The sequence below is a fragment of the Eptesicus fuscus genome, chromosome 3 (genome assembly GCF_027574615.1).
Source record: "Eptesicus fuscus isolate TK198812 chromosome 3, DD_ASM_mEF_20220401, whole genome shotgun sequence".
Classification (NCBI taxonomy): Eukaryota; Metazoa; Chordata; class Mammalia; order Chiroptera; family Vespertilionidae; genus Eptesicus; species Eptesicus fuscus.
Window position 1 is genome coordinate 81,651,092 of NC_072475.1, and position 13,331 is coordinate 81,664,422.

Consider the following 13,331-nt stretch of genomic DNA (forward strand, 5'->3'; position numbering starts at 1 on the left):
GAGGCAGAGCTAAAAAAAAAAAAAATGAGATTCAGATGCATTTGAAACAGACATTAACATAATCAGTCCTGAATAGAGTCTATCAATTGTCCACAAGGCAGAACCCTTCCCATACCCTCACGTGATAGATGAAAAAATGAGGCCCACATGGGTAAAGCCACTTTCCCAGGGTCACCCAATAATGCAATATAACCCAAGGCCACACCTAAATTTCTAACTGTATCCAGTTCCCCTTTCAATAATAATAACAGCAAGAATGATTACAACTAAATTTCTAAGCCCTCATTACATGTCAAGCACTGTGCTAAGTAGTTTATCTTAGTTAACTCGCAACAATCCTAAGAGGAAGATACTAGGATCCCCATTTATACAGGTGAGGAAACTAATGCTAGACGTGGTTAAGAATTTGCTCAGGTGACAAAGCCGGCCAGGCGAAGAGCTGTAACGTAAAACAGGCCCATTTGATTCCAGAAGCCTCACTCTTACCCACCTTAATTCCTCACGGCCTTCACGTGGCCCATAGTCTCTAGAAGGGCAACCAAGATGGTTTCACCTTATCTTAACGTTAGCGGCCTACCTAAACTAAACAACCTAAAAGTCAAAGTGCACACGGTCCCAGAGAAAGGAAGGGAAGCCCAGTGAGAGCGGAAGAGCCATAAGCCACCAGGTAGAAAGGCAAAGAGGTCAAAGGAAGGCAAAGCAACCAAAGCACAGCACAGTGACTAGAACAGGAAGCTGGGATGACAACAGAGAAGCCAGACCTCCCCTGGGGTTGGCCAAATTGCCCCCCACATCAAAGTCAGATTTGTGCTCATTCTCTACGTGAGCAATCAGTCGGAGAAGTGTGCTTACTTCAGAAAAATTACTGAATTCAAAATAACATGGTTTTAATGATAGTAAGTAGGCAACTCTCCATAATTGAAAGTATTTGCCTAACACTCCAACACTTAATCCCTCCCCCTCCCCCTCTGTTTTCCAAAGACAGCAAAGAGCACTTAACAACAAGGACCCTTTCACACGGTCTCATCCGGCAGGCCTCCTGCAGGGACCCGCTGAGGTGTCACTCACAACAGAACTAGAACAGAGTCATGTTGAGTTTGGAGACAGAAATGCTTCTTCATTTCCAAGCCAAACCACAAATTTGAAGTTGTTCAGCTAAGACCTTTAGTTTAATACCAACAGCAAACAACCCCCTGTGGTCTCATTTCCTCAGCTCATCCAGCACATCATTTATTCCTCACTGCTGCTGCCTGACCATGTCAGTGGAATCCAGGTGGGATTGGGTCAGAAAATATCACAGCCACATGGAACAGAAGTGTAAAAATGTAGTGAAACAAGCCAAGCATAACCTCCTGTCTAGAAGACTACTCCCCTTGACAGTTTTCTGTATTTTGCTTTGCTCTTAAATCTGTTCATTGTAATCAGCATGTGACAACAGAACTCAAGGCACCGAGCCAGGAATCCTGGGTGCTGGTCCCAGATGTATAATTAACTTTGTGTATGACTTGGAAAAAATACCTCAGCTGCTATGGGACTCATCTCCAAAACAGAACCACCTCCCTGCCCTACCTATTTCACAAAGGTATTGATGAAAATTAAATAAATATCATGTGCAAAGCAGTACAAAAAGTACTAAATGCTAAACAAATATAGGAGAAAACAGGGGTTACTGAAGCAGTGACATGTGTCATCCCACACAGAATAAAACATTTGCTTTAAAAAATGTATATTTGCCTTTGTGATCTATGATAGGCCCTCTCAACTACAAATGTAAGTAATTGAGATACTCCTCCTCACCCCCCCAACAAAAAAAAAATCCCAAAGAACAGTCCTTACACTGAAACTATCACCAGAGGTCTGATAATGAACTTGGGTGATTGGGTAGAAATTCAGTAATTCATTTAACAAATATTTAATGAGCACATATCCTAAACTGAGCTTTATACTGGTTATTGAGGCTATGGTAAGACCCCATAGCAGAGGGTTAAGCAGCGACTGGAGCCACGTGGAGCTGCCTTCAAGATGTCTAGTTGAAAGATCTTGCATGCATATATGCATAACCCATGGACACAGACAATAGGGCGGTGAAGGCCTGGGGGAGGGGAGCAGGCTGGAGGCAGTCAAAGAGGGAAAAAAAGTGGACATATGTAATACTTTCAACAATAAAGACTTTTTTTTAAAAAAAGATGTCTGTTTGTAATGGAGACAAGAGCTGGAGGGAAGGCCATTTGTAAAATAGGTCATGTGGCAGAGACTTGAGCATGTTTAAATACTAATGGGAATCCTATATAATAAAGAGATAATATGCAAATTGACCATCACACCCTCACAAGATGGCAGCCTACAACCAGGCTGGCAGGGGGATTAGTGAGGGACGACCAAATGACTGAACAAGCAAGCAGCATGGGGCAACCAGGCCAGCAGGGGTGTTAGTGAGGGATGACCAAACGACTGAACAGCAGGCTGCATGGGGCAACCAGGCCAGCAGGGGAGCCATGAGGGATGACCAGGCCGGCAGGGAGGGGGGGCAGTTGGGAGCGACCAGGCCGGCAGGGGGGGCAGTTAGGGGTGATCAGGCCGGCACGCAGAGGCAGTGAGGGGCAATCAGGCCAGCAGGGGTGGGCAGTTAGGGGCACCAGGCAGGCAGGCATGTGAGCAATCAGCTGCCAGAAGTCCAGGATTGTGAGAGAGATGTCCGACTGCCGGTTTAGGCCCAATCGGTTCCCCGAGGGGTCCCGGATTGGAGAGGGTGAAGGCTGGGCTGACGGGATCCCCGCCCCCTGTGCACAAATTTCGTGCACTGGGCCTCTAGTGAGTTAATACTAGGAAAGTTGAAGACTCAGGAGAAAGAGAGAAACAATGACAGGCAGAGATTTCTAAGAGGTAAGATGGATGTGAAGTCCTGAGTAAGGTGGGAAATGCCTTTTTTTTTTTTTTTTTTTTTTTTTTTTTGCTTTTTTAAAGATACTTGGCAGATGACAGTAGGGAAAGCTTAAAACAACACATAGCAGCCCAGCCAGTATGGCTCAGTGGTTGAGTGTCAACCTCTGAACCAGGAGGTCATGGTTCAATTCTAATCTCAGGGGAGTGCAAGAGGCAGAAGGCAGCCAATCAATGATTCGCTCTCATCATTGATGTTTCTATCTCTCCTTCTCCCTTCCTCTCTGAAATCAATAAAAATATACTTTAAAACCTCAATACTTCTTCAGGTTAAGAGCCATGTTTATTCCCTATTTAAGTACTTCTTAACCATATAAGAGCTATAAAATATGCTATCATTTTTATCAGGTACAAACCATGAAGATTACTGGCACTGACGGGACTCACCAGACTATTTAGCCCACCGCCTGTGGGCAGCAATGGCCATCACAAGAAGCTCTGCCTCTCAGAGGCAAAGAGTGCACACTCAGGAAACGACATGGCCCACATCTAAGTAGGTGCTCGGTCTCAGGCCCCAGCATAGACTCAGCGATAACATTAGCTGTATGAATACGTGGGACCACAAAGAGTCCTATTTCCCTCCTATTGACTCATGTTTGATTTGAAACGTACGTGTACCACACTACCACCCACATGTACACCTCAACTATGCTTTCACCAGGACTCTGCTGTCAAGACTGGATCTCTGGACACTGACTCACCTACCTGGTTTTTCCAATGTCCTTCCCTTTCATTTGAGGCAAACTTCTGGACTCTGACCTGGATTGCATGCCCTAGCGGTGCTTTTCTAAATAATCACTCATATGCTGGCATAATCTAGATATTCTGAGTATAGATAGAAGTGGAAATCTTTAGCTCTTGTAGGTTCAAAATCTCTCATTTTCCATGACCTATACACTGAGTGGCCAGATTATTATGATCTCTGAACGCATAGTAATCTGGCCACTCAGTGTATATCCTATATAATAAAAGGCTAATATGCAAATTGTCCCCTTGGCCAGGAGTTCGACCAGCAGGCAGGTCAGCCAACCGCCCATGTCCCCTCCCCCTGGCCAGGCTGGCCAAACCTCACTCATGCACGAATTCATGCACCAGGCCTCTAATATATATATATATATATATATATATATATATATATATATATATATATATATATATACTGAGGGGCCAGATTATTATGCATTCAGAGATCATAATAATCTGGCCACTCAGTGTATTTTTCCTGCTACTGCTCACGAGTTGGAAATGACCTTAACTCTAAACCTAAAGACCAATAAAGCCAAGATTCATAACACTGGAGGAGTCATCAAGGTTGTGCTATTCTGATACTTCAAAATCATTATTATCATTCCTCAGTAAAATGATCCACACCACCACCCATCCTTTAATAAACTATCCTCCACTAAGGTGCACCATTTCAGAGCAATTTTATCATTAGCCTGAAAGGCTCAACCACAGTAGGTCATTCCATATTTCATTTCCAGAAATCTATTTTCTCACCCAACAGACAGCAACAAGCCTGCCTCCTGGTAAGGTCAGGCAGCAAACAAGCGCAGTGGCTGTGGTGGTGGTCTGGGAAGGGGAGTGGTCTCAAAGTGAGGAAAAGCATTTGGGACTTACCCACAGGCCTGGTCATTGCAGGAACTGGCAAAAAAATAGAAAGTGGCCATTACATTTGGGGTGAGTCTTGGAGTAAGTATGATACACCTCTGTTGCCAAACGTGAACTTGGGGGGGGGAAAGACACTTACCGGCTAACAGTTTCCTTTGTGTATGCCAGTTTCTAAGAAAAACAAAGATGAAAAAGAAAAGCTTATGTAAGTTAATGACAGTTAATAAGCTGTAAATAAAACTTTTGGCATAGAGAGCCTAGTGCCTTAACATTATAGAATCTATGTTATTATTCTCATTGCTTAGACGAATAGGTAAAGCGAGGTACTAATGATGCCAAGTTTGTTTGGGACTGAGGACGCCCCTATGTGCAGTCTCTGTTTATGTGCCCAAAAGTTCCTGTGCTCTCCTTTAATGGACAGAGATTAACAGACTTTACCTGCTCCTCATTCCAAAACTGTCTATAAATCAGATTGGTAGAGTTTTACCTTAACCTTCCATGGACTTAGAATCAAAGAATTTTGTGATCTAACATATTTATAGTAACTCTCGTCCTAGAACAATATGAACATGTAGATAAAATAACTGATAAATCTGCTTCTCCAGAATTCAGACAAAAAGACAAATTCTATCAATTATAGGATTATGTCTCTGTCGCATTCCAAAGCAAATTGTCTCCAAATTTCCTCTAAATTAGTGGTTTTCTTTTGAGACCAATATGATAAAAAGAACACTAGTAACTAGAAGTCAGAAAACCTAGTTTCAGGTACCATAGAGGCAAATCTGGTGTTAGACCTCCATTTCCTCATCTGCAAAATGGGAAGACTATTACTCTGAAAAACTCTGATATTTATAAATTACTCACTGCTCTTCTTACTCTACAGATTCTCCTAGAATAATCTCAGCCACTCTCATGGTTTTAATTACCACCTCAAAGCTGGTGATGCCTCTAGCTATATTTATCACCCTGACCACTCTCCATATCTTCATACCTACCTATCAAGTTAATTCATATTTCACAGATGGCTCAGATCAACACATTTGAGAGTGGACTCATTCCCCCTCCACCCACCATCTACAAAGCTGCTTCCCTGCTTGAGTTCTCGTTCAATCATCCGAGCTAGAAACTGGGAGCTGTCTTGGACCACTCCCTCACCCTATCCCTCTCTCACCAGCCCATGACTTCAATCCAAACAAAACTGGACATGACTAGTCTTGTTTCCCACATGTCTCTCGTGCTCCCTTTATCTCAAGGTCGAGTTAGGACCCACATCCCCTCGGGCCTGGAGAACTGAAAGGAGCATCCAACCTGGTCTCTGCTCTAGTCTTGTCTCCTCAATTCCATCCTACAGTATATAGAAACTATAATGGCCTTTTTAAAATGGAAAACTGTCAAGTCAGCCCCTGTGACTCACCTAGTTAAAACCCTTCAATGGTTTCCCATTATCTAGAAAGTTAAACACACACTTGTAAGTTACCCAGTTTTCCAGCCTGATCTACTGTCACTTCTGTTATATTGGCCCAAGTCCTTCTCTTCAAACACTTGGTCCATGTTGTCCCCTCTGCCTAAAATGTCCATTCCAAACTCCTTCTCATTTAGCTAATCTGTACTTGTTATTTAAGATGCCATCCAGGTAGCACATTATCCCCCTTGGTCTGCATGTTCTACTAAATAATTATTGAAAGTATATTTCCTACATCTTTAAAACTAAACTTACAAAAATTTCCACTTATAAGAGACACTTCCCAATTGTGGACCCTGAAAAACAAGATAGCAACTAAAAAGGGCTCCTGGTGGCTAATTGGACTCAAATTTTAAAATATACACTAGTGTAGACAGAGAGCCTAGCAGCCATTTCCACACAGGGCCTCTCCTGCAAACTGCACTTCAGGCAGAAGCCTGCACTGGACTGCCTGCCTTCACTGTGTTTCTGTCACCTGAGCCAGCCCTTATAAAGGAGTTCCTCAGATCCCATTTCAACCAGTAGGACTGAGGCTTTCCCCATCCAATCAGAGCTCTGCAGCTATATCCCCCTTCAGCTTCTTTGCCAACCAATCAGAGGGGCTCCATTCTGACCAATCAGGACAGTGCCTTTTGGACCAATCAAACTGCAAGGATTTGCATGAAGACAGACCAATCAGGGACCAAGGACCAGGGGTGGGGTCTTCTGTCTAAGTAAGTCAGCTCCCCTCTGGCTCTGGAGCACATTTTCCCTTTCTACTGAAGAGTGCATTTCCCAGGCTGAGCCGAAACACTGAAGATCTCTTGCTGAAGCTGACTATAGAGGAGCAGAGCAGAGCTGTCTAGTCAGAGAGGGGCCTGACCGCAGGGCCACCTGGCCCCAAAGCAGTCTCACAGCCATGCTGTTTTCACAGCCTGCTGTATCACAGTTGAACTGTTTTGGCAACAGTAAAGTTTCCTTCTTCACTGCACCCCAAATTTTGGATTTCTATTGGCATTGAATCGACACCAATGTAACATCACAAGAGGCTTTTGTTATGGTAATGATAAATCTACATCCTAAATATTTGCTGCTCTATCAGTTGATCTTATCAGGAACACAATGAGATGGACAATGCTGATATAAATGTGTGTGTGATTGAACAGCCATTTCATATTAGCCACTGAAATGTGTAAAACTGGTAACGACTGAAAGGAGGGCCCAATGGTCTAAGGAAAAGAACATGGATTTCGGAAGAGAACTGGGTCTGGATTTCAGCTCCAGCCCATCTGGCTTTGTGATATAGGCTAAGGGATTTAATAACTCTCAGAGATTTATGCTCTTAGCCTAAATCTTTGCCGAGTACTATTTTAAATATTTATAAACAATGCTGAGACTCATACTGAATTAACAGTGTTTATTATAATGGCCAGAGCTAGGGCTACAAAGACTAGGCCATGCCCCTTGGCAGCTCACAAAAATAGCCTAATGCAACAAATCAGAGTGGATGCAGGGATTTGCCACTTGTTCTCTTCTTCTTTAGGCCCTAGCTATAGATCTGACCCCTACAATTCCTTCCCTTTTTATTGTACTTACCTTCATAATTAAGCTTCTGTGTTCCATAGACTGACTAAAATTTGTGCCCATTTCAAATATAGTTGTGATTCCATCCTCACATAAATTCATCCAGTAATGATATTCCTCACGCCCAGGAAATCGATCCCAAAAAGTCCTAAAGGCTTCCCAGACAGCTTCTTGACACACTGGAAAACAGATGGACAGGCGTTTTAAAGAAAGGTTGATGTGCTTTGGGGTTCTCACAATGATCATGGGCCTGTTTGTTCAGATTCCTGAGACACTTGCCCACAGTGTCCTTTTTGGAAGGACATGGGAATGATTCCCAGTCAGAGTTCTACTGTTTCTGCATGTCCTGCTTTAACTTTTCAGCTCTGCAGAGAATGTTCATTCCCCATACTTTTCCCTTGCAAAGGGGGTTGGTTCACCTCCAAATATGCAGGGTGTATGTTTTCCCATCTCTTTAAGAAAATCCATTTTTATGTTTTACAAAAGTGGAGCTGATATTGAGCATACCACAATAAGTAAATGGATAAACAAATTGTGGTACATCCATATGATGAAATATTATTCAGCAATTAGAAGAAATTAGCTTTCAAGCCATGAAAAGACATGGAGAAGACTTAACTACTTATTGCTAAGTGAAAGAAGCCAATCTGAATGTATGATTCCAACTAGGTGACATTCTGGGAAAGGCAGAACTATGGAAATTGTAAATAGATCAGCAGTTGCCAGGGCTTAGGATTAAGGAGAGATGACTAGATAAAGCACAGAGGAGTTTTTAGGGCAGTAAAAGTATTCTGTATAATGATGTAATAGTGAATATGTATCATTAAACATATGTCAAAACCCACATAATGTACAACACAAAGAGTGAACCCTAATGTAAATTATACACGTTAGTTAAGAATAATGTATCAACATGGAAGTTACATAGCATGTTATTAAACATGAATGGCTTACCAAATAGATTAAGGAAGAAATAAAAAACATCCTAGAAACAAATAAAAATGAACACACAAAAACCCAAAATCTATGGGACACAGAAAAATCAGTCCTGAGAGGGAAGTTCATAGCATTACAGGCCTACCTCAAAAACAATAAAAATGTTTAATAAGCTATCTAACCCTACAACTTAAAGAATTAGAAAGAGAACAACAAGAAAAGTGCAGAGTAAGTAGAAGGAAGGAAATAATAATGATCAGAGCTGAAATAAATGACATAGAGACTAAAAAAAAAAAAAATACATAAGATCAATAAAACCTCCAAGACCTGGTTCTTTGAAAAGATAAACAAGATTGATGAACCTCTAGCCAGACTTATCAACAAAAAAGAGAGAGTACCCAAATAAACAAAATCAGAAATGAAAGAGGTGAAGTCACAACTGACCCCACAGAAATACAAAGAATCATGTAAAAATAAATACTATGAATAACTATATTTCAATAAACTGGACAACCTGGACATATTCTTTTAAAAATGCAATCTTCCAAAACTAAATCAGGAAGAGTCAGAAAACCTGAATAGACTGATAACTATAAAAGCCATGTTCTGAATGGCTTCACAGGGTAGTTTTACCAAACATTCAAAGGAAAAATAACACTCATCCTTAAGGGCTTAATCACAAGGAACAACAACAGCCTGTAATTATTGGAATTAAGGGTCTAGGTCAGTGGTCAACAAAATCATTAGTCAACAGAGCAGCAAACCACGGCTCGTGAGCCGCATGTGGCTTGCAAGCCACAGTTTGCCGACCACTGCCTTAAACTATTCCAAAAAATGCAAAAGGAAGAAACACTTCTAAGCTCTTTTTATGAGGCCAACATTACCCTAATTCCAAAATCAAATAAAGACATTACAAAGAAAGAGAATTACAGGCCAATATCCCTGATGAACACAGATGCTAAAATCCTCAACAAAATATTTGCAAATCACATCCAGCAATATATTAAAAAGATCACACACCATGACCAAGTGGAATTAGTCCAGGAAAGCAAGGCTGGTACAATCTTCACAAATCAATAAATGTGATATATCACATAAACAAATTGCAAGACAAAAGCATTAGACAAAATCCAACACACTTTTTTTATAAAAACTCTCAGCAAAGTGGGAATAGAGAGATCATATCTCAACATATTAAAGGCTATATATGACAAACCTACAGCCAACATCATACTCAATGGGGAAAAACTAAAACCATTTCCCCTAAGAACATGAACAAGACAGGGATGTCTGCTTTCACTGCTCTTATTCAACACTAGTGGCCCGGTGCACGAAATTCGTGCATGGGGGAGGCGAGTGTCCCTCAGCCCGGCCTGCAAATCTCCAATCTGGGACATCCCTCTCACAATCCGGGACTGCTGGCTCCTAACTGCTCGCCTGCCTGCCTGCCTGATTTCCCCTAACTGCTTCTGCCTGCCAGCCTGATCGCCCCCTAACCGCTCCTCTGGTGGCCTGATTGACACCTAACTGCTCCCTTGCTGGTCTGATCGCCCCCAACTGCCCTACCCTGCCAGCACCCGGAGAGTTTCTTAAGTGGAGGCACAGCTACTTCAGCTAAGTGTGTAATGTTGGATTAGGCCACCCGGAGTCCAGATGCATAAGTTACTTCAAATAAACATTTTTGGGGTGTGTGTGAAAATTTAGGTCTCTGATATTGAGAGGAAAAAACTATTGCTTTAAAATAATGACAACACCTATTTCAAATATTGTAATGAAAGTATGAAAAAAAAAACCTCACATAAAAAGGCTGTAAAAATGTTATTTTACTTTGAAGACAGTAATAACTGAAAATAACAGGTTTCTTTTAGGCCACATCCTAAAAAGGTAGCTGCTTTTTTATGTCTTAGGCCTATACAAAGGTCTTAAAAGGCCCCTGACCTGCTTTATGAAGATTTTAGGTTAACACATTTGTCTTAAAAACTGTGAGGTGCCTAATTTTTAAAAACAACCGGCCACACCCCCTTCCTCAACCATATTGCCACATCATCCAAGATATAGTTTATAAACAGCCTTGATGTGCTACACATGTGCAAAAAGTACACAAAGTGGGAAAACTACTTTGCCTTAGAAGTATATATTTAGTAATCACTTAGTTACATTATTTTATTTTTGTGAAATGAGAACTGATCGACCAAACCTTTCAAACAGACCCACCAGACGATAAATATCACCATATGTTTGATTCACAGTACATTTGGGCATAAACACTTCAATTACAGCTTTGTGTTTAGTATCAAAAACCTTTTCTTGTGTGTGTGTTTTCACTACAGATCCCTTGCTCTGGATTACATTTTGAAAACTGCCTATTACAGATAAAGCACCTTTCCAGGTATGCTTCTGAGAAACAGATGTATTTATGCACACTAAGGTGTGTGCACACCTTTTCACACACAAATGTCCATATGATGCCTGTGCCGTGCTCCCAGCACATGCCCAAAGCGTGTGTGCGGCCACGCACCCGGGTCCGGCATAAACAGGCTGCCCCCAAACACGCCGGAGCCCCGCTGGCCTCCCCAGCATAGTTTTAGTATGTTTGTTTGTTTTTTGTTTTGTTTTATTTTTTTACTTTAAATAGTTTTATTGGCTTATAAGACCTTTGCATATTAAAAAAATACCCCAGAACACTATGCAGTATTAAATCACAATTGCATTTTTTTACCAATTAAAACTACCCAGAATATACATTTTTAAAGGGGAAAAAATCCTACTGAACTGAATTCTGAATTGACATTATAGTTTAAATACTATGACAAAATAAATAATTCCTTATAGCATTAATTCCTTACACAAAGCTGCCAGACACTTCCAAATGCATAACCATTGCAGAGTGCAAATGAGCACAATTCAACATTACACACTTAGCTGAAGTAGCTGTGCCTCCACTTAAGAAACTCTCAAAATTTTGGCACAAAAAGTTGGGATGTTTTAACTTTTACCAGGAAACCAAATTCACAATCCATTTACTCTCTTTCTGGCCGTTTCTATTAAGAAGGAGAAGAAGGAGGAGAGAAAAGAGAAAGAAAGAAAGAAAGAAAGAAAGAAAGAAAGAAAGAAGAAGAAGAAGAAGAAGAAAAGAGAGAGAGAGAGAGAGAGAGAGAGAGAGAGAGAGAGAGAGAGAGAGGGAGGGAGGGAGGGAGGGAGGGAGGGAGGGAGAGAGAGAGAGAGAAAGAAAGAAAGAAAGAAAGAAAGAAAGAAAGAAAGAAAGAAAGAAAGAAAGAAAGAAAGAAAGAAAGAAAGAAAGAAAAGAGGGAGAGAGAGAGGGAGAAGGAGAGGGAGAGGGAGAGGGAGAGAGAGAGGGAGAGAGAGGGAGAAGGGAGGGAGGGAGGGAAGGAAGGAGGCAGGGAGGGAGGCAGGGAGGGAGGAAGGGAGGAAGGAAGGGAGGAGGGAGGAAGGAAGGAAAGGAGGAAGAAAGGGAGGAAGGGAGGAAGGGGAAGGGAGAGAGAGGAAGAAAGGGAGGAAGGAAGGAAGGAAGGAAGAAAGAAGGAAGGAAGGAAGGAAGGAAGGAAGGAAGGAAGGAAGGAAGGAAGGAAGGAAGGAAGGAAGGAAGGAAGGAAAGAAACATCCTTCTGCTGTCAGAGCCTCAAAGAGTCAGCATCGCCTCTGCTTGAAGAAATCCACTCCTCTCAATTCTTCGGGCAGGTATTCCTGGTCCACAGGCTCGCTGTACCTGGGGCTGTATTTGCAGCCCTTGCCATAGCCCAGGTCCTTCATGAGCCGGGTCAGCGCGTTCCTCAGGTGCAGCGGGCCGGGGGGCAGAGGCCCCTGGTGGTTCCGCAGGCAGGCTCTGACGTTGTTGTAGGCGCTGTACACCTCAATAGACGATGGGGCTCTGGCAAAATAGACCACACACTGGGCCAGAAGCACCTCACATTCCGGCATGCCTATGAAGTGACAGCCCTGTAGGCGGCCACTGCTTGTGGTAACGCGGGTGGGTCTGCCAGACCTGTGTCTTCCCTGGCAAACCTCACCAGCCACATACAGCAGGTCCTCTCCTCCTTCGGGCATGCGTGCCAGCCAGTAGAGGGAGGCGATGAGCCCCATACCGACTGATGAGGAGCAGAGATGCAGGTGTAGGCTCTCCTGCTCGGTCATGTAACATGTGAGACCTCGGGAGGCCTCCCTTCACATCATTCTCAGCGACCAGAACTCTGCTGGGAGAACAGGTGCCCACTCTTCTTACAAAACGTCTTCCCGGAGCCTAACCGGCCAGCACCGCCAGCTGCAGTCCACTCAGTCCAATTCGGACTCCCCAGCCAAGTTAACGGGCGTCCCTACACCGGCTGCGGAGTGAACCTCTCCACCCCCACGGGCCGGGGGTCTGGGGCCGCGGCCCACACCCACCCCAGCCGCTCAGCCTGGGGCTCCGCGGGGTGGGGGTGGGGGCCGGGCGGCCAGTGCCATGCCCGGAGGCGCCTCCGAGCGACAGCGGGTCTTTATTTTTATTTTTATTTATTTATTTATTTTATTATTTTTTTTAGCGCAAAAGTCTATGATTTTTTATTAAAACTGAAAAACTGTCCGGGACAGGAATGACAGAGGACCTGTCCTAAGTTTTGACTTCAGGTTAAAGACATTAGTACATTATTAAAATGATTTTTAAGTGTTTTTCCCTAAGGCAGTGGTCGGCAAACTCATTAGTCAACAGAGCAGCAAACCGCTAGTTTGCGGACCACTGTCCTAGGTGGATGGGATCCTGGGGGTGGGGAACATTGTTGACACAGTTGTCAGAATTCAAATGGGGTCTGTGGACTGAACCTTA

At 43.0% G+C, this 13,331-nt stretch overlaps 1 protein-coding gene across 1 annotated transcript in view; it reads right to left on the reverse strand.

The window, feature by feature from the left end:
• Window positions 1-13,331, reverse strand: part of IMPG2 (interphotoreceptor matrix proteoglycan 2) — a 98,599-nt gene that overhangs the window by 67,175 nt on the left and 18,093 nt on the right. Inside the window, exons 3-4 of the mRNA XM_054712260.1 lie at window positions 7,589-7,755; window positions 4,691-4,722 (exon numbers count right to left, since the gene is read on the reverse strand). Of these exons, the coding sequence (XP_054568235.1) occupies window positions 4,691-4,722; window positions 7,589-7,755 (199 nt within the window). The remainder of the gene's footprint in view (window positions 1-4,690; window positions 4,723-7,588; window positions 7,756-13,331) is intronic.